At 56.7% G+C, this 19877-nt stretch overlaps 1 protein-coding gene across 6 annotated transcripts in view; it reads left to right on the top strand.

The window, feature by feature from the left end:
* TTLL1 (tubulin tyrosine ligase like 1) overlaps positions 1–19877 on the top strand; it is a 28934-nt gene that overhangs the window by 3142 nt on the left and 5915 nt on the right. For 2 of the 6 annotated variants that reach the window (XM_039237038.1, XM_039237029.1), the window contains exons 2-9: positions 1435–1465; positions 4333–4400; positions 6394–6510; positions 11196–11404; positions 12089–12269; positions 13191–13325; positions 14132–14240; positions 17853–17996. In XM_039237038.1, the coding sequence (XP_039092969.1) occupies positions 6398–6510; positions 11196–11404; positions 12089–12269; positions 13191–13325; positions 14132–14240; positions 17853–17996 (891 nt within the window). In that variant the 5' untranslated portion in view covers positions 1435–1465; positions 4333–4400; positions 6394–6397. Of the gene's footprint in view, positions 1–1434; positions 1466–3645; positions 3739–4332; positions 4401–4437; positions 4530–6393; positions 6511–11195; positions 11405–12088; positions 12270–13190; positions 13326–14131; positions 14241–17852; positions 17997–19877 lie in introns of those variants that run through there. The other 4 variants (XM_039237013.1, XM_039237022.1, XM_039237048.1 and 1 more) reach the window with 4 other exon arrangements.

The raw sequence follows: 19877 nt of genomic DNA, 5'->3' as shown, positions 1-19877 counted from the left end.
GCAGGGGAGGGTCAGAGAGAGAGGGAGTCACAGACTGAAACAGGCTCCAGGCTCTGAGCTGGCCGTCAGCACAGAGCCCGACGCGGGGCTCGAACCCACGAACCGCGAGATCATGACCTAAGCGAAAGTCGGACACTTAACCGACTAAGCCACCCAGGCGCCCCTGATCAGTTCTTTTCAAACTTGGGCAAGGGTAGGAATCTCACCTGAGAGCTTGTTAAGATACAGATTCCTGGGCCCCGCCCCCAAAGAGCCTGAGCGTGTGCGTCAGCGTAGGGGTGGGGGAAGTCCAGGGATGTGTATTTCTAACAAGCTCCGGGTGGTGCCGGTGCCGTGGCCCTGGACTGAACAATTGTGTGCAGCCTGAGTCCACGGGGAAGTAAAGTGGCAGTGTGGTGAGTGGTTGAGGAATTGGGAAAGCCACTCTGAAGAGTTGACCTTCGAGAAGGGTCCAGATGCAGGGGAAGAGCAAAGCCTCAAGACAGGATGCATCGTGGTGGGCGTGAGGAGCTGAAAGGCGGCCAGGAGCCCAAGAAGGCTGGTGTGTGGGGAGGGTGCTGGAGACGAGGTCTGAGAGGTGATGGGGAGCCTAGATTGCATGGGGTCCACCTTGTAGGTCATTGTCAGACTGGTAGCTTTATTCTGGGTGCAGCAGAAGCTTCTGGAGGCTTAGGAGCAGGGTGATATGATTTGCCTGGTGCGTGTGAAAGGGCCAGTCTGCTGCTGGGCGGAGAATGGGTGCTTTGGGGGGGTGGGTGCGGATGGCACTAAGGAAGCCAGTGGGAGCTTGCCGAGGTCGTCCAGGACTAAGGGGAGACTGGGGAGAGGCAGAGACAGACAGGGAATCTTCTGGAGGAGAGCTGGCATGGTTTGCTGCTGGATGAATTACTAGTCACTGCCCCTCGGGACCACAGATGAGCTTTGCTGGGGTGCTGGGGCGCTCTGCCGCGTCTCTTGCCTCCCTGGGTCAGTCCCACCCATGAGCCCCTCGTCCCAGGCAGCTTTATGTCTCCCGTCGCGGACCCAGCACAGAGTGGCTGTCGGTGCCGAGGGGGTGGGTGAGAAAGAAGCTAGGCTGTCCAAGCACAGACCCCCAGGGCCTCCTATGCCAACCTGTCCTCAGGCTCAGGAAGGTCCCGCACACCAGCCCCAGGACTAGGTCCCACTTCGCGTTCTGAAAATAGCCGACTGCCTGGTTTCCGAACCTTTCCCCGGCTGACGTGCCTTAGGAAGTGACAGTCCACCCCGGCCTCGAGCGCGGTCAGCATAAAGATCACACCACTGACTGTTTTCCTGGGTCAGGTTTTATGACGTTGGGTTTTGAAAGCAGTGGACGGCATGGCTTACCAACCGGTCCTGGGAACCATTGGAGAGGTGATCTGTCAAGTTCATTACAGGTTGCTGTTAACCTAACTTTTTTTTTTCCTGTTTTAGGAGGAAGTAACCGGGAAACAATCGACATCAGGTATTTCTTTATTGATTTTTCTAAGGAAAAGGGCTTAGTGTTTCTTAGGGTTGGGGAGGAGGCGGCCCTGGCTTCTGTGCTGGGCCAGGTGGGGGTGGGGATTGGCCATCTGGTCCCTTCGTCTGCTCTGCAGACCATTTCTGAGCCCCCTGCACTGTGCCTGGCCCCGGCTGGGTGCTGGGGGACAGCGGCGCATCAGCCCACACCCTGCCCTGTGGGTAAACTGACAGGCGACACGGTGGGGGAGGGAGGCAGTATGGGCGTCCACAGGCTGCAGTTCGTGCTCTGCCTGTTGCCCTCGGAGCCCCACTCTGCCCCTCTGTAAATGGAGAGAGGACCTGTCTCCGGCAGCCTGGGAGCCAAAATGGTACCCGTAGTAGAGACGAGTATGCGCAGAGCGTTCAGGCCTGTGCCCGGGGGTCCTGGTGCCTTGGGAGCAGTAGCCGTGGTTTTTGGTGATAATCTAAAAATGTAGTTACTGACCCCCCTGAGGGTAGGGCTGATCACCAGTGCTGCAGGTAGGGCTGAAGTGGGGAGTGTGCAGAGCTGCCTCAGGGAGAGCGGAGACACCTGTTTCCAACCCAGTGAACCGGAGTGCCTGCGGCGCGCCAGGCCCGCACTTGCCCCACCTGGCTGCGACCCCCGCCATACCGTGAAGGTCCTGTGGCTTCCATTCCCATTTTGGGGGGGGAATGCGGAGGCCCCAAGAACCCCCGCGAGCACCCATGGGCACGCGAGCTCCGGAAGCGAACCGTCTCCAGGCTTCGGGTGCTGAGGGAACTGCCATCGGGTCCTTTGGCCCTTCCCGAGGCGGCCTGGGTTCCCGGTGCTGGTTTCTGTGCGGGTTTGGTGCATTTCCGAAGTGAAGTCCTGTGTGTTTTTAAAGGAGAGGTGGCCTGAGTTCGTTTTTTTTCTTCTTTTTTAACCATCGATAACCAGCTTGTCCGTTTGCCCATCACTGTGCTGTGCTCTGTTTCCCACATGTATATATGTATTTTTTAATGTTTTATTTATTTCTGAGAGAGACAGTGAGCATGAGCAGGGGAGGGTCAAAGAGAGAGGGAGACACAGAATCCGAAGCAGGCTCCAGGCTCTGAGCTGTCAGCACAGAGCCCGACGTGGGGCTCGAACCCACGAACCATGAGATCATGACCTGATTGGACGCTTAACCGACTGGGCCCCCCAGGCGCCCCTCCCACATGTATATTTAAAGCTCTTTATGGGCGGAGGTTTCTTTATCCTCCAGTGTCTGTGGGCTGTATCCTACATGAGTTTCTTAGGGCCATGGTACCAAAGCGCCACGAAGTGGGTGGCTCCGGGTGGCTGGAAGTCTGAAATCAAGGCATTGGTGGCGCTGCGGTCTCTCTGAAGAATCTGGGGCGGATTCCTAGCCTCTTCCAGCCTCTGGTGAACTCAGACTTGTGGCTTGTGGCAGCGTCACTCTGATCTCTGCCTCCATGTTCATGTGACCATCTTTCCCACGTGCCTGTACATCCCTGCGTCGTCACATGGGGTTCTCTGCCTTCACATGGGGTTCTCTGCCTGCATCCAGATCTCCCTTTTTTTTAATTTTTAAAAATTTATTTATTTTTGAGAGAGAGACAGAGAGAGTGAGTAGGGGAGGGGCAGAGAGAGAGGGAGAGAGAGAATCCCAAGCAGGCAGGCTCCACAGTCTGCACAGAGCCCGGTATGGGGCATGAACTCACAGACTGTGAGATCACAACCTGAGCTGAAACCAAGAGTCAGACTGTTGACTGACTGATAGCCCCTCAGACACCCCTCCTTCTTCTTCTTCTTTTTCTTTTTTTTTTTTAATATTTTTATTTATTTCTAGGAGAGAGAGAGAGAGACAGCGCGAGCAGGGGAGGGTCAGAGAGAGAGGGAGTCACAGACTGAAACAGGCTCCAGGCTCCGAGCTGGCAGTCAGCACAGAGCCCGACACGGGGCTCGAACCCGCGAACCGCGAGATCATGACCTAAGCGAAAGTCGGACGCTTAACCGACTAAGCCACCTAGGCGCCCCTCTTTTTTTTTTTTTTTTTTTAACTAATCTCTACACCCAGTGTGGGGCTTGAACTCATAACCTCGAGATAAGAGTCACATGCCTTACTGACTGAGCCCGCCAGCTGCCCCTCCACGTATCTTTTTTGGGGATTACAGTTCAACCCATAACATTTACAGGGAAGTGACTCTTGAAAGCAAAGAGTCCGACTCAAAGGACCAAAGGACCGACCTTCGAGGATGCGTCCATTCCCCCACTTGCTCGAGGAGTAGGTATTGTTTGCCTCTCCGGTGCCGGTGGGCTAGGTCCCGGAGATAATGGGGTGGCCAGAGGGACCGTGATCTTTGTTGCAAATGCACCCGAATCTAGAAGGAATCGGTGGGATGAGGAGGAAACAGGTGACTGAGAGAACCCTTCCCTCACACACTTCTAGAAGGAACGCACGCAAAGAACTCAAACGTAAGCTAGGAAGTTGCGTGTGCCGGCAGAGGGGGCAGGAGAGGTGTGCAGGAGGTTTGGGGGGGGGTGACAGGAGTGCTTCCTGGGGGAGGCGGCCTTTGAGCCTCGCCCGGTGTGATCGGGGAGCTGGATCCGGAGCAGCGGGGAGGTGGTGGTGTTGGGCCAAAGCAGGGGTGTGCGACACAGAGGAGGAGGGTCACGGCTGCTCTAAAAGGCCAGCCAGAGCCAGAGTGACAAACTTGAGAAAGACTTAGCGCAGGAAGACCCCGAAGCAGCTTGTGTGCCCACGTCCAGCCGGAGAGGCGGCCCCGGGTACCGTGGTCGCCGCGGGCGTGCGGTGTTCGCATCTCCCCGTCCCGCGCTGTGCACGCTGTGTACTTGTTGTCTGCGTCTTCCTTTTGTTCCAGGCAAGACCCGCAGCAGGAGTCCCTGCAGAGGAGAAATTGGACGCTCGTCGGCTCCAGAAGCACCTATGGTGGGTGCCGCCCGAGACTCTGTTTCCTTAGCGCCCACTGTCCACACGGTGGAAAGGGGGAGCCGGGGGCAGGGGCGGGGGCGCACCCAGGAAACCTCCCCTCGAAGGCTCCGCGTCCTGCTCAGTAAGGTGAGGATGGGAATATCTGTCCTGTCTGCCTTCCTGGGTTTGGGAGATCGGCCCGGGAAGCATTTTCTTTCAGTGTTTATTATTTTTGAGAGAGAGAGAAAGCATGAGCAGGGGAGGGGCAGAGCGAGGGAGGGAGAGAGAATCCCAAGCTCTGTCTCACTAACTGTGAAATCATGATCTGAGCCGAAATCAAGAGTTGGACGCTTAACCCACTGAGCCACCCGGGCATCCGATTCAGTCCAATTCTTATACAGGTTCTTAGCCTGTGAGCGTCAGCCTCTGCATCCCTGAGGGAGTGATGACAGTCATACTACCAGAAGTTTCTGGAGTACACTGTTCTCAGCGCTTTAACACATTCACTCAGTTAAGCTTCACTGTAACCTCGTGAGATGGGTAGTTGCCGTTGTTACCCTTATTTTACGCCTAAGGAAACAGAGGTTCAGAGAGGTGAAGTAACTTGCCCAGAGTCACACAGCTAGTGAGTGTCAGAACTGGACCTCAGACTCAAGCCCCAGAGCCCGTACTCTGTCATGGTCCCCCCTCTGTGACACCGCCGTTGCCGGCCAGCTGAGGAGGCAGCGGGCTGATTTCCTATGAGAGCGCCGCGGGGGTGCCTTCTCATTCCCTGTCCCAAAGCAAGCCCGGTGCCCATCCTGTAACTTCTTCCAGGTCTCACAGTGGTACCGACAGGCCTGGGGCCGCAGTCGGCCGGTCTGAATGGAGCACCCGCCCCGTGCCAGGCACAGTGCTAGGCCCCGGGCACAAAGCGAGGAAGAAAGCTCCCCCCCGGCCCCCAGCAGGGACAGGCCTGTAGGAGTGCTGGGGGGCTGTGCACCGGGGCTGGAGTCAGGGAGGCCTTGTGGAGGAGGTGACATTGACTTACACTGGCAGGTGAGTGGGCGGCAGCGTAGCCAGGCTGAGAGGGCGGGGGAGTGCCGCAAGCAGACACCCAGCACGTGCCAAGGCCCTGGGGCAGAGTGTGGGCAGAGCAGTCTGGTGTGGTGAGAACGCAGCAGGTGAAGGAGGGGCAGGTGAGGGCCAGGGGTCTGCCCTGGGGAGCCACGGAGACTAGCAAATGGGAGTGATGTGTAAACACTTGAAGGTCACCTGCGCTCACAGAGAGTGAATTGGAGCAGGTAGGGGAGGAGGCAGGGAGGTAGGCGCTGTCTCCCACCCTTCACAAGTCAGCTCCGGGCCCCCCTGCTCAGGGCGTTCTTCCCCAGCCACCCTGACAGGTGGTCTTCTGCCGTGGCTCTCACAGCCCCAGTGCTGTCCCTGCCTCGTGGCTCCGTCGCGATGGTGATGTTCACTGGGTGGCGATTATCTCATTCTTGCCTTTCTCCCCCTTTGGCCAGGTTCTATTAGTCTTGGCACAGTTGATGTTTTGGCCTGGGTGACTTCCTGGGGGAGGTGTCCTGTCCACTCTAGGGTGTTGGGCAACATCCTCGCTTCCGCTCACTGGATGCCAGAAGCACCCCCGCCCCCAGTTGTGACAACGAAAGACATGGCCTAGGTGCTTGAGGGGCTCACCCGGTTAGGCGTCCAACTCGTGACCTCAGCTCAGCTCACGATCTCGTGGTTCATGGGTTTGAGCCCTGCACCAGGCTCTGTGCTGACAGTGGGGAGCCTGCTTGAGATTCTCTCTCTCTGTTCCTCCCCTGCCCTCTCTCTCTGCCCTTCCCCTGCCCCCCTTCAAAATCAGTAAATAAACCTAAAAAAAAAAAAAAGACACAGCCAGATGTCCCCGGGGGCCCAAGTGGCCCCTGGCTGAGCACCACTGCCTGGCAGGTTGAGCTCGGGATGTGCAAAGGGGAAGTTTGTTGCCATTGCCATTTCAAAGCTCTAACGAGCTGACTTCTTCCAGGATTATGGCAGGAAAAGTGAAATGGGTCACTGATATCGAGAAGTCGGTGCTGATAAATAACTTTGAAAAGAGAGGATGGATCCAAGTGACAGAAAACGAGGATTGGAACTTTTACTGGTAAGTATAAAAAGCTGGATTTGGTTGTTTTTCCAAAGCCTACTTACTTTTTTATAATGTTTATCGTTATTTATTTTTGAGAGAGCAAGTGTGCACACATGTGCATGGGGGAGAGACACAGAGGGAGCGAGAGAATCCCAAGCCGGCTGCACGCTGTCAGCGCAGAGCCCGACCGTGGGGCTCCATCTCACAGACCGTGAGATCATGACCTGAGCGGAAATAACTGAGCCACGCAGGCGCCCCTGAAGCCTGCTTACCAGGCCCGTGAATGGAGGGAGCCCAGGCGTGGGCTGTGTTCTTGGAGGGGCCCCCCCCAAGCCTCCCCCATCCCAAGGCTCCTTGGGAGCACACATTGCTAATCCCTTGGGGGGCTGGGTGAGAAGCCAGAGCCCCCCCTGGTGGTGTTCTCCATCAGTGCCCCACTGCCCAGTGCTGGGGGAGGGGCCCGTGGGGGCGGGGGGCTCCTTTGCTTGCTGTCACAGGGCAGAGGGCACTAGGTGGACTGCTCGACAACTGAAAAGCGAGGGAGACGAGGAACGGGAAAGCCGCGTCTGGCGTGGACTCCCTGGCGGTGCTCCACCCAGCCGGAAACCTGGGAGCTGCCCCAGCCTCCAGGCCCTGCCCTGCCTTCCTCTCTTCATGGGCCGAGGTCCTGTGTCCTCCCTTGTCCGGGCCTGGTGTGCCCCCCGCCGCAGGCCAGCCCCCACCCTGTGGCAGGGCTGTACGCACGAACACAGATCCATGGTCTGTACGCAGCTCCTGGGCGCGGAGCACTGGGCGAACCTTCGAGGGAGGGGAGCTGCTGGGTCTCTGAACCCCTCGGCACGACCCCCCCACCCGAGACCCACTCCCTGCTGCTGCCTCGAGCTCTGTTACTTGGCCTCTTTCCAGCCACTTCCTTCTCCCCCACGCCCCAGTGCAGCACCGCCGCGTGCCGGGATTTGGGATTCCCCTGCCTGTCCCCTCTTTTCCGCGTTACTGGGAACCCCGTGACAGCGGGGATCTCGTCTGGCTTCTCCCAGCATCCCTGAGCCTGGCCCTGGCCCTGGGGTGGTGCGGACCGGCAGCCAGCTTCCATCTCCAGCATTGACTGGGGGGGTGGCCCTTTCCGTGCACCTCTAGTTGAAGAAACCTGTGCTTTAAACCACAACCTCATTTCCCCGGGGGAGTGTGAGGTACAGACAGGGAGAGTGCTGATGGAGAAACGCAGCCCCTGTGTGTGATTCAGGTTTATATTCTCGAAGAAGGTAGAACGAAATAACATAGCCAGAGCCCTGCATCATGAAAGAAGGGCCGGATAAGAGTGTTTCGTACTTACCGCTCTGGATCCCGGGGCTCTGTGCCCTGGGTTTAGTACTGGAAACAACTAAGTGTCACATGGTTAGGAAAAGGTAACCACATTAACCAAGCGGGTTATGGTGGAGCCCTTAAAATAACTAGGAAGATTCTAAAGCAATCTGGAAAATTGCATAACAATAAGCCTGAAGAAAAACACATTCTGAAACTATCTGTGTTCTGATCACAGCTTTGTGTGTAGGGCAGGAAGCAGGAGCTCAGAAAACACGAAGGTCAGGGCTGTGCTAGAGGGGTGTGTTAATTACCTGCTGCCAAAGTGATGGTGTGTAACAAACCCCACGGAATTTAGGGCTCGAAACAACCGTCGTTGCAGCGTGCGTATTTGTGGGTTTGGCTGGGTGGTTCTTTTGGTCCAGCAGCACTTAGCTGATCCTGCCTGGGCATCCCCTGCTGTCCCCTGGGGGTCCCACTGGGGCTTGTCTGGTCTTGGATGCCCTTGGCCAGGACAGCAGCGGCTTCTCACCACAGATCTCTCCCGTCCCTCCAGCCAGCTGGCTTGGGCTTGTTCTCCTGGGGTGGCCGGGGTCCAGGAGGGAGGGAGAAGCTCTCAAGGCCTCTCAGCGCGAGTCTCAGGAGCGGCACGCCATCACTTCTGCCTCGTTTTTGGCCAAAGCAGAGCCACAGGGAGGCGTGGCCTTAAGAATCTAGCAGCTGGCACTTCCTTTGCGGGAACGCTCTGTGGGAGCCCCGAGCTGCCGTGAGAGAAGCCTGGCTCCCTGGGCCTCTCTCACCGGAGGAACTGCACTGCGTGTGATCGTTACAGCTACCCCTGGCCGTCTAGTGTGCCCACCAAGGTGCCAGACGCACGAAGGCACCTTCTTGGACCCTCCAGATGGGATCGTGCGCTGGCTGAATACCCCGGTGACCTCAGTCAGTGCCTCACAGGGCAGAAGCAGCTTGCCTGAGCTGTGCCCAAAATCTTGATCCACTGCGGCACCCTGGAGCATCTGACTTTGGCTCAGGTCATGATCAGGTCATGATCTTGTGGTTTGTGGGTTCGAGCCCCATGCTGGGCTCTGCACTGACAGCTCGGAGCCTCCTTGGGATTTTCTTTCTTGTTCCTCCTTCCTCTGTCTCTTCCCTGCTTACGCATACTCTCTCTCTCTCTCTCAATAAATAGATTAAAAAATTAAACAAATTTTTTTGATCCACAAAACCACGAGATCTTATCCAGTTGCTAACACCAGGCACCTTGCTTTGCAGTAATAGGAACCTCGTCACACCCCTGAGAGAGTAAAGAACCAGCTCATTATTTTGAAAACCAATAATAAAGGGCAAGAATCAAGCTTTTAGTTAGTCTTTCCCGTATGAACTATGTTGTGGGGCATCCAGATTGTCATTGAAGGGACATTTCTCTTTGTAAAAGTATTCCTGCAAACACACGAAGAAGAAATGCAAGCAGAGAATATACCATCTTGCCTCCCCTAATGATGGAAGGGTCTAGGCCCGCCCAGTGTGGGAGCCGCTAACCTCGGGGCCGGCGAGCACTTCACCGTGGCCGGCCCAGTTGTGGCCGACGTGGCCAACATGGCTGATGTGGACCTGCAGCCTCCCGGGTCTGACGGGTTTGCTGTCAGCCCCCTGACTCAGAGGTGGCATGGGAACCAGGAGAGCTGTGCTAAGCGTGTGAGGACCTAGAAGACACAAGTGGCCTGGGATCTCCCACAAGCAGATGGCAGAGGAAAAAAGAAAGAAGGGAGGCCGTAGGTTAAAAGAGCCGTGGGAGAGAGAACAGCTCATCAGAAGGCCTGGCCCTTATCTGCACACGCTCTAAAAATACTTACCAGACAGCTTGGGAAATGTGAACACTGATTAATATTTGGCAATACTCAGAAATCACTGCTGCTTGTTTTCAGTTGTGACAACAGTATGAAGTAGGATATCGTATAATAAGGAGTCCGTAACTGTTAGACAGTCTTGCAGGAGTATCTTAGATGGAATATCATGTGTGGGAATTGCTTCCAAATAAGCCAGTGCCGTGGGGCACAGGTGGGTACAATCAAGGCGAGATTAGGTGCCTGGTCGCAGCCCCTAAAGTGAGCGATGGGTTCTCTTATGCTTTCCTCTCTGCGTTTGCGTGTGGTTGAGCTCTTCCATAATGAAAAGTTTAGAAACTCCCCCGTTATTCTAATGATCACAGAATCAAAAGAGACCCTTTGGGTGCTCGGGGCCCTCCGTAGGTTGGCATCCGGGGTGGGGTGGGGGACTAGAGTGAGAAGCTATGCCAGCCTGCCTTGCATGTGGCTCCCTTGTGAGTGTGGTCCTTCCTTCTTGCTCCCTCCCTGCCCATCTGAGGGGCTAGAAGTGTGGAGGGGTGTGTCAGAGAGGCTGGGTTTCTTAGAGGATTAGAGGCAATCAATTTCTTTTTCTTTTTCTTTTTTTTTTTTAACTGTTTTTTAAAATTTATTTCTGAGAGAGAGAGAGAGGGAGACAGCGTGAGCAGTGGAGGATCAGAGAGAGAGGGAGACACAGAATCTGAAACAGGCTCCAGGCTCTGAGCTGTCAGCACAGAGCCCAACGCGGGGCTCGAACCCCCGAACCGTGAGATCATGACCTGAGCTGAAGTCGGACGCTTAACCGACTGAGCCACCAGGCGCCCCACAATTTTTCAACCGTCCTTATTTAGTAGGTTGCTGGCCCATCATAGGTCTCTGCAATAATAGGAAGCATGGACCCAGAGCCCTTAAATAACCCTGTGATTTTTTTTTTTTAAGTGTATTTATTTTCAGATAGAGACAATGCAACTGGGGTAGGAACAGAGAGAGAGGGACAGAGAATCCTGAACAGACTCTGCACTGTCAGCGCGGAGCCTGATGCAGGGCTCAAACCCATGAACCGTGAAATCATGACCCGAGCTGAAACCAAGAGTCCAGTGCTGCCCCGACTGAGCCACGGCCCGGGCGCCCCAGGCCTGTGATTTTGGCTTAAAGCGGTCCGTGTGCTTCTTGCCTTTGGGTGCAAATATTGTGTAAATGATTTTCCTAATTTCAGAGTCTGGAGGAGGCTGTCTTTCACTAGTTTGTTACCAGCAGTCACTGGTATCATTCATTACTCGGTAAGCATTTATTGAGGATCTCTGTGCCGGGGAGTGAAACTGTCCACTGTAAGACAGACTCAGAACAGCTCCTGCCTCAGTTCAGGTTCAGGTCATGGCTGGCCACTGGACACCCCCCGCCCCCCGCCCTGTGCTGCTGTGGCCTGGGCAGCTCTGGGCCCGGGTGCCGTGAGTGGGAGAACAGGAGAGCCTTCTGGTCGCGAGCTTTAATAACTGCCACCACGTGGACCGAGCTGAGCTTCCGCCCAGCATGTCCCTTCTGCTCCTCTTTTAGGATGAGTGTGCAAACCATCCGAAATGTGTTTAGCGTGGAAACGGGCTATCGGCTCTCCGACGATCAGATCGTCAACCATTTCCCGAACCACTATGAACTGACCCGGAAGGATCTGATGGTGAAGAATATTAAAAGATACAGGAAGGAGCTGGAGAAAGAAGGGAGTCCTCTGGCAGAAAAAGATGAAAACGGGAAATACCTCTATCTGGGTTTGTGCCTTTTTCGCCGCGCGCGTGTGTTAAATGAATCCTCGAGTCCCTTAGTAACACGAGGTACCGGGATGGTGACTCTTGGCTCTGGTGGGTGAATGGGTTCGTGCCGGCTGTGGCAGGCGCCTGTCTCATTCCACGCGTCTCTGGGATGGGCAGGCTGGGGCTCACGTTGAGATCTGAGTTTTCAGGGGTCCTTTGAGAATGTGGTACTTGAGGGGGAGGGGGTGTCCTCAGTGTGCAGATGGGAAGACACGGCCTGAGCTGCAAGCTGCATTTTGTAATGCACGGTCATTACTGCATCTGGCCGTTCCCGTGGAGAACGGTGTGTCCCTTTTCTATCTGGTGGTAACAGCTGGGCTGGTGGATAGTTTCAGAATCCCTTTACATACCTGTGAACAATTATATAACCCATCTCTCAGGGCCTCAGTGTCCTCATCTGATAAATGGGAATGTTAACAGGTTGCTGTGGGCATTACAGGTTCCTAAAGTGCTTAGTACACAGGCAGTAAGGTTATTGTACAGGAACTAAATGGCACAGGGCCTTGATCTTTAGACACTGGCTTGGGGTGGGGGGCAAGGGGGCATGAAGCAGCCTCCAAAAAGGTGGTGGCGGTGTTTTTCTGCCCGTGGCCGATGTTGGGCCAGCTCGCCTGCCATTGTCCCGCCTTTTTCTCCTTTCAGACTTCGTTCCGGTCACCTACATGCTGCCTGCGGACTACAACCTGTTCGTGGAGGAGTTCAGGAAAAGCCCCTCCAGCACCTGGATCATGAAGCCTTGTGGCAAAGCCCAGGGCAAGGGCATCTTTCTGATCAACAAGCTCTCGCAGATCAAAAAGTGGTCCCGGGACAGCAAAACATCTTCGTGAGTGCACCCACTTAGTATCAGGGCTGGGGTGCATGGGTCTTGATCCCCGTCCATATCCACTGTCATTGTGAGTGCACCTGCTTAGGATCAGGGCTGGGGTGCGCGGGTCTGGATCCCTGTCCACACCCACTGTCATCGTGAGTGCACCTGCTTAGGATCAGGGCCCAAGGTGCGCGGGTCTGGATCCCCATCCACACTCACCGTCATCATGAATTCACCCGCTTAGGATCAGGGCTGGGGTGCACGGGTCTGGATCCCTGTCCACACCCACCGTCTTTGTGAGTTCACTTGCTTAGGATCAGGGCCCGGGTTGCACAGGTCTGGATCCCCATCCACACCCACTGTCATCATGAGTTCGCCCACGTGGGATCAGGGCCAGGATGTGTAGGTCTGGATCCCCGTCTGTGCCCACTGTCTTCATGAGTGCACCTGCTTAGGATCAGGGCCCAAAGTGTGTGGGTCTGGATCCCCGTCTACACCCACCGTCGGAGTACCTTTTGTTTGTAGACTCTTACACACTTTATCTGGGTAAACTGAGGCCAGTAGCACCACCCTCACGGGGGCAGGACGGGGGTGAGACAGGTGAACGTAGGTGTATCTGTGACCGGTGGCAGGGATAGTGCAAGCCCACATCGGGCCAGGCGGTTTTGTCTGGGGCTCGCCGTGCGTCTGCGGGTCCCGAACTGCACAGAGATGCTGGGTGTGGGTCTCTCCTGGTGGCCTGGTGGCTTGCAGTTCCCGGGAGCGGAGGGTCCCCTTCTCCCTGGCGGGTTCCCCGGGGTCCACAGCACTGTCCTCTGGGGCAGGGGCTCGGGCCTGGGGGCTCCTTCATGGATGCCACCTCCCCCCCCATCTTCTCCCCGACACACCAACCTTTGGGCCCTGCCTTCTAATTTTGACCGTGTCTGCCGCCCTCAGGTTTGTGGCCCAGCCCAGTAAGGAGGCCTACGTGATCTCCCTGTACATTAACAACCCGCTGCTGATCGGCGGCAGGAAGTTTGACCTGCGCTTATACGTGCTGGTGTCGACGTATCGCCCGCTGCGCTGTTACATGTGAGAGTCGCTGGGCTTCTGTCCTCACGAGACGCAGCCCTTCAGGGACAACGTACATTAGTGGCTTGGGGAGTGGCTGCTGGCCGTCACAGGGTTTCTCGATGGTGGCGATGGTCCCGCAAATCCGGGCGCACCAGGGACCACGGCATCCTGCACTTTAGGTGGGGGAGTCCTGCGGCATAGGATTGTATCTTAGTAGGAGCGCTCTCAGAAAAGAGCCATGAAACATGAAAAAGCAGCTCCTTTAAAGGCCTAAGTCAAAATGCAGCTCTTTTTTAACTGTTTAAAAAAAATTTTTTTTTTAATTTTTTTATTTATTTCTAGGAGAGAGAGAGACAGCATGAGCAGGGGAGGGTCAGAGAGAGAGGCAGATACAGACTCTGAAATAGGCTCCAGGCTCCGAGCTGGCAGTCAGCACAGACCCCGACGCGGGGTTCAAACCCACGAACCGCGAGATCATGACCTAAGTGAAAGTCGGACGCTTAACCGACTAGGCCACCCAGGCGGCCCTGTTTAAAAAATTTTTAATGTTTATTTTTGAGAGAAAAAGAGAGACAGAGGGTGAGCGGGGGAGGGGCAGAGAGAGAGGGAGACCCAGAATCTGAAGCAGGTTCCAGGCTCCAAGCTGTCCGCACAGAGCCTGACACGGGGCTCGAACCCACGAACCGTGAGATCTTGGCCTGAGCTGAGGTTGGACGCCCAACCGCCCCCCCGGGCTCCCGACGAGGTGGTTCTTGTGAGAGAGCGGTGTCGCGTCTTGTCTCTGCGCCTCCTCGGAGCGCTGACGGGGTCTGAATCCCACGCAGGTACAAACTTGGGTTCTGCCGCTTCTGCACGGTGAAGTACACGCCCAGCACCAGCGAGCTGGACAACATGTTTGTTCATCTCACCAACGTCGCCATCCAGAAGCACGGGGTGAGTGCGTCCTTTCACTGGCGCTCGCGGAGACGCGCGCTTTTGCGGGCTCTTCTCTCTTTCTCTCCGTGGGCGTGGGCGGGGCGGGTCGGGGCACCGGATCCCAGACGCCCTGACACTCGTGAGCAGTGGGAGCTTTAAGTATCTGGCGCGTCAGCCTTTCTGGTCCCGTGGCCTTGGGCATGCTAACTGGGACCCTCGGAGCCTCGGTTTCTCCGTTTGTGAAAGGAGATCCTGTTCCTCCCTCGTGGGAGCGGCGGGAGGGCTCACGCGTGCCCGTCGTTCAGCAGATCTCTCACCGAGCACCTGTCTGGGTTGGTGTCGCGCCGAGTGCGGGGCTGGGTCGGTGGTCCCTGCTCACGGAGCCTGGGCCCGTAGATTGTGTGGCATCACAGCCCGAGCTGCGTGCTCTGAGCTGGGGACGCAGATCGGGAAGAGCACGGACTGGAGGACTCCCTGGTCCAGGTGGCCGGGGAAGGCTTCGTGCAGAAATGTTCGAGCAGAGACCTGAAGTATGAGCGGGGGCTACCCGGGCGGAGGTGGGGAAAGAACGTTCTAGCAGAGGGTGTGGCGTGTGCCGGGGCCCCGTGGCAGGAAGGGGCGTTGCAGGGGCTGAGAGAAGGCGAGGGTGGCTGGAGACCCCGGGGTGAAGGTGGTGGAGTGAGAGGGACCGGGTGAGGCCAGCGAGGCCGGGACACGGGACCTTGTCGGTTCTGTGTGGGCTGTGGGGCTTTTGGCCGGTCCTCACAAAAATGTTCCGAAGGTCTCATTTCTTTAGGAAAGGCTCTTGTGTTTGGATCTTGCCTGATTGGAGGCTTTCAGTATCCTGGTCCTTTTTGTATCATTTGAGTGGAAAGAGGGTAAGCGTTGGTGGAAAACAACCTTCTTTTTTTTTTTTTTTTTTTTTAAAGTTTATGTTTTTAGTAATCTCTAACGCCCAGTGTGGGGCTCACATGACCCCAAAATTAATAGTTGTGTGCTCTTGGGGAGCCCGGGTGGCTTAGGCGGTTAAGCGTCCAACTTCAGCTCAGGTCATGATCTCACAGTTTGTGGGCTCAAGCCCCACATTGGGCTCTGTGCTGACGGCTCAGAGCCTGGAGCCTGTTTCAGATCCTGTGTCTCCCTCTCTCTCTGCGCCTCCCCCACTCACACTCTGTCTCTCTCTCTCACAAAAATAAATAAACATTAAAAAAAAAAAGTCGCATGTTCTTCCGAGTGAGCCAGCCAGATGTCCCAAAATCAAAGTAACCCAGGTTACTTCTCTGAGTAACCTCCTGAAGGGTGCAGTCGGAGCAGCATGGGCTCAGTCCCTTGTCCACTGTCTCCCTCTGTGTGGCTTGGGCAAGTCACCGGCCTCCCTGGGCCTCGTCTGCAAACAGGAGCCCTGGTATTACCTTGCTGGTCATGAAATGACAATAGCCACCCTTTACTGAGGGCCTTGATGGTCTGTGTGAGGCCGGCCCTGCCTCACTGTCCCTCAGGTTTCCCCGATAGCAAATTTGTGAGCATCACTGCTGGATGGTCAAGGTCAGAGGAGAAAGGATGGCTTGGCCAGAGCTTTATTCAGAAGAATTGGGAAAATGGAGATGCCTGGCTGGCTCAGTCAGTGGAGCGTGCAACTCTTGATCTCTGGGTTGTAAGTTCGAGCCCCATGTTGGGTGTAGAGATCACTTAAAAAGTAAAATCTTAAAAAAAATAAATAAATTGGGAAAATGAGCTTTCAGGGGACGCAGCCCCAAACTTAGCAGCCGCTTGGGGAAAGCTGAGCAATGACATCAGGCCTTTGTAGCCCAAGTAGCACGGTTCGTGAGACCTGGGCGTGGGTGGGAAATGCCAGTGACAGGCCTCGAGTCCACGTGGTGGCTCTGAGGACAGTGCAGACTGTGTTGGCCTCTCGGAAATTGGGAGGGCTCCGTTTGATGGGCCTTCTCGGGACACCAGTCAGCTGAGTCACCGCTGCATCAATAAGAAACGGAAATCTTTTTTTTTTTTTTTTTTTAATCTGTGGAAGGAGAGAGCAGAAGGCAGGACCTTAGCTTGGCATCTCTGCAGTGTTCCAGAAGCCTCTGTGCTGTCCCTCTCGGTTCTGTTTGTAAATGCTTCGCTCTTTAATGTGAGAAAGGCCTTCCTCTGAGAAAACTACCTTGCTAGCAGCCTCATGTGGCTCTAATTTGGAACTGCATGAAGGATGGATGTGACCCTGGACGCTGAAATGTCAGGCAGTCTGTGACTGCATCTACCCAGTGTCCCTGGGTGCAAAGCACAGCCCGACCCCCCAGACAGAGATGCCGACGGGGTCTCCCTGCCCTCAGGAATCTCAGAGACCTGCAGGGGAAGCAGAGCACAAAAGACTGATGATAAGGGGGGCCGCAGGGGCGGGGGGCAGGAGGGGGGCATCAGGAGGCGGGGCCAATCCAGTGGGGCCGAGAAGGGGATGGAAAATCAGGGGTGCATCCCAGCATGCGCAGTGTTCGCAGATTGATTTGCTGAAGGGTCTTGGAGTAAATCTGATAAAGTCCAAACAGCAGGAGACCTTTCCTTGCTTTTTAAGTCTGTGCTTATGTGAGACGGCGTTTTCCCGCATGTACTGTCTATGTCTAGAATCTTCTCTCTTTAGTAAACTTTTCTTGCTAGTGAAGAGAATCTGTCACTGAAAAAGAAGGGTGTGGGTGGGCAGGTAGCCTCCAAAAGAGAGCAGTGGGTAGAGATGTAATGTTTTGGGAAAGAGAAATAGAGCGAACTTGGGGGCGGGGATGGGTTAGGAAGGCCAGGCTCGGGTCCCAGCTCCTCACCGCCTGCGCAGAAGCCCAGGTGGCCCGGGCAAGCTTCCTGAGCCCGAGCCCTCTTGCCTGAGGTTGGGACGTTGTGAGGAGCGGCGCGGGTGGTGCTCTTGGACCACGTGCCTGGCACCGACCGGCCCCTCGCGGGCTGGCTTCTCTGGAAGCGGACTCGGAGCAGAAATGAGTGCACAGGGGTTTGCTGGGGCAGCGTGGAGAGGGAAGGGGGTGCAGACAGGGCAGAGGGAGGGTCAAGCCCGGGTGCCACTGCAGCACAGACCCGCATTCCCTGGCATCAGCCCGTCCCGGGCTACAGGCCGCCGGGCCAGGCATGACCTTGAACTGCTCTGCCCTCATTAGCCAAGGGCGGCTCCCAGAGAAGGTCTCCACCAGAACAGTGAGGAGGGGGTTCTGGGCGGCACCCTCAACACACACTGCAGGCTATGAATTGCTAGTTGTGAGTGAACTACAGAGGTGGGGTTTTTTTTTTTTTTAAGTTTATTTTGATAGAGAACACAAGTGGGGGGGGGGGGGGAGAGAGAGAGAGAGAGAAAGAATCCCAAGCAGATTCTGCACTGTCAGCACAGAGCCTGATACGGGGCTCAAACTCACGAAATGTGAGATCATGACCTGAGCCGTAACCAAGAGTCGGACACTCAAACGACTGAGCCGCCCTCCCCACCCCCCGGTACCCAGACGTGGGTATTTTAAAACAAGGCCGTACAGGAGGTCCGGGTCCTCGAGAGGCAGGAGCACCCAGCACCGCCCTAGGGGAGAGGGCAGGTGCCGAGCTCCTCGGGTGCATTGCCTGGGCCGTGCCCTTTCCCGTCGCCAGGAGGACTACAACCACATCCACGGGGGCAAGTGGACGGTGAGCAACCTGCGGCTGTACTTGGAGAGCACCCGGGGCAAGGAGGTGACCGGCAAGCTGTTCGACGAGATCCACTGGATCATCGTGCAGTCGCTGAAGGCCGTGGCGGTGAGTGCGGGAGGGGGGCGGGCCTGTGGGCCATGGGGCGGGCCTGCGAGCCACCGAGGTGGGTGCTTGTTCTTTGGCGACAGATGCCTCTCGTCTTTACGGGCCCACCTCCCGCATGGCAACGTGTCTGCCAGAGGCCGGCTTCCGGCCGGGTGCCGCCCGGGGCGCACCGGGTGCTGGGCCTTCCGTGGCAGCCGCCGGCCCGGCCGCGTCCTGCTGGCGTCACCAGCAGCCCGTCCGTGCCATTGGATGCAGGAGGCACGTCTTGGCGGGAGCCGCTGGCCGGAGGTGGACTCGCGGCAGCCTCCTCAAGTTTAGGCCTCGCGCTCTGTGGGGTCACGGACACCCGGTGCTCGAAACCCACCTCTGTTGCCTCAAGTCGGCTCCTGGTTGACTGGTTTGCGGTTCCTGTTTGTGTTGCTTGGCTGTTGCAGAGCAGGGGTGCAGCCATTTCTGAGGGAAGGGAAAGGAATAAAGAGAAGGCCCCAGCGCGTGGGCCGCCGTCCGTCCTCAGAGCTTCGCGCGCGGGCCCCCCCGATGCCCATCACCCCGTCACTCAGAAGCAAACCGGAGGCCCAGCCCTGGCGGGGAGGCGCGGGGACAGGCGGTGGGGCCCAGGCCTGCCCAGCGGGCTCCCAGCACACAGGCCCACTGGGTGTGGCACCTGAGGGCACTTGGCCTGGCCCGGACAGCAGGCGGCCGGTACCGTGGAGAGCGTATGCCCAGCCCCGCAGCCTCGGAGGCCTTCTCTGCGAACTCGGGAGGCCGTGGGGTGGGGGGTGGGGGAGTTAGCAACTTCCTGTCCTGCACAGGCTGCTGGGACGGGTGTGGGCAGTGGCCGGGGTGGGACCCCAGGCTCTCTGGGGAGATGTAGGTCCTGACTCCCCTGGAAAAACAGCCCCTCCCCCCCACCCCCCCGGCCTGGTTTTCCTGCAGTGGCTGAGGCTGGACTGGCCTGTCTCCCCCTCGGGAGTTTCCGGTTCTAGATCCAGTGTGTGAAGTAGAGTCCACGTACCCACTAATGTACAAAAAGGCCTCACTGCTCTGTGGGGGGCTTCACTCACTGTGGGTGCACCAGGGTCCCCAGGGTGTGTGTGACGTGGCTGCTTGCTGGCCCCTCCCATGGGTTTTCATCCAGGCAGCCTCGGCAGGGCCTGGGGACCTGCATTGTAAGCGAGCAGCTGGCAGGGTTTTCTATGCACTTGGAGAAGAGTTTATAAAGTGGAATTGAAAATTCAAAAGAGGGGCACCTGGGGGGCTCAGTTGGTTAAGCATCCCACTTCCGCTCAGCTCATGATCTCTCAGCTCGAGAGTTCGAGCCCCATGTCAGGATCTATGCTGGCAGCTCAGAGCCTGGAGCCTGCTTCAGATTCTGTGTCTCCCGCTCTCTCTGCCCCTCCCCTGCTCGTGCTCTCTATCTCAAAAATATATAAATATTTAAAAAAAAATTAAAAAAGAAAATTTCCAAATTTTTAGTGAACAGATCAGCTTGTCACAGAGAACAGAGGTTCATAACCTGGCACCCCACATCCCTAAGGGCCCAGGAAGGGCCTAGCAGCCTGGTGGCCAGTGTCTGTGACGAGGTTGCACAGGCCAGGACTCTGGGGCTGGGCTTCTGTCCGCTCTGAGGACAGTCCCTGCTGACAGAGATGTTGCTTTGATCAAGCCTCTGATGAGCGGGACCCGGAGACCCTGGTGATCGCTCGTGAAGTGCCCTCAGAGGCTGAGGGACGTTTCTGAGTCTGGGCCCTGTGGGAGGAGCTGGGGAAGGCTGGGGGACGGCGCTGGGGGTCGCGGTGGGAGTGCGGACCTTGGCGGTGAGTCCCCGCACGTCGTCAGGCCCGAGGAGGTCCTGCCACTTGGCCCACCGCGTGTCCGGGG

This window comes from Hyaena hyaena, unplaced genomic scaffold, assembly GCF_003009895.1.
Source record: "Hyaena hyaena isolate Hyena2069 unplaced genomic scaffold, ASM300989v1 scaffold_4, whole genome shotgun sequence".
NCBI classification, from domain to species: Eukaryota; Metazoa; Chordata; class Mammalia; order Carnivora; family Hyaenidae; genus Hyaena; species Hyaena hyaena.
Note: the sequence above shows the minus strand (reverse complement) of the source record. Positions and strands in the feature narration are given on the sequence as shown.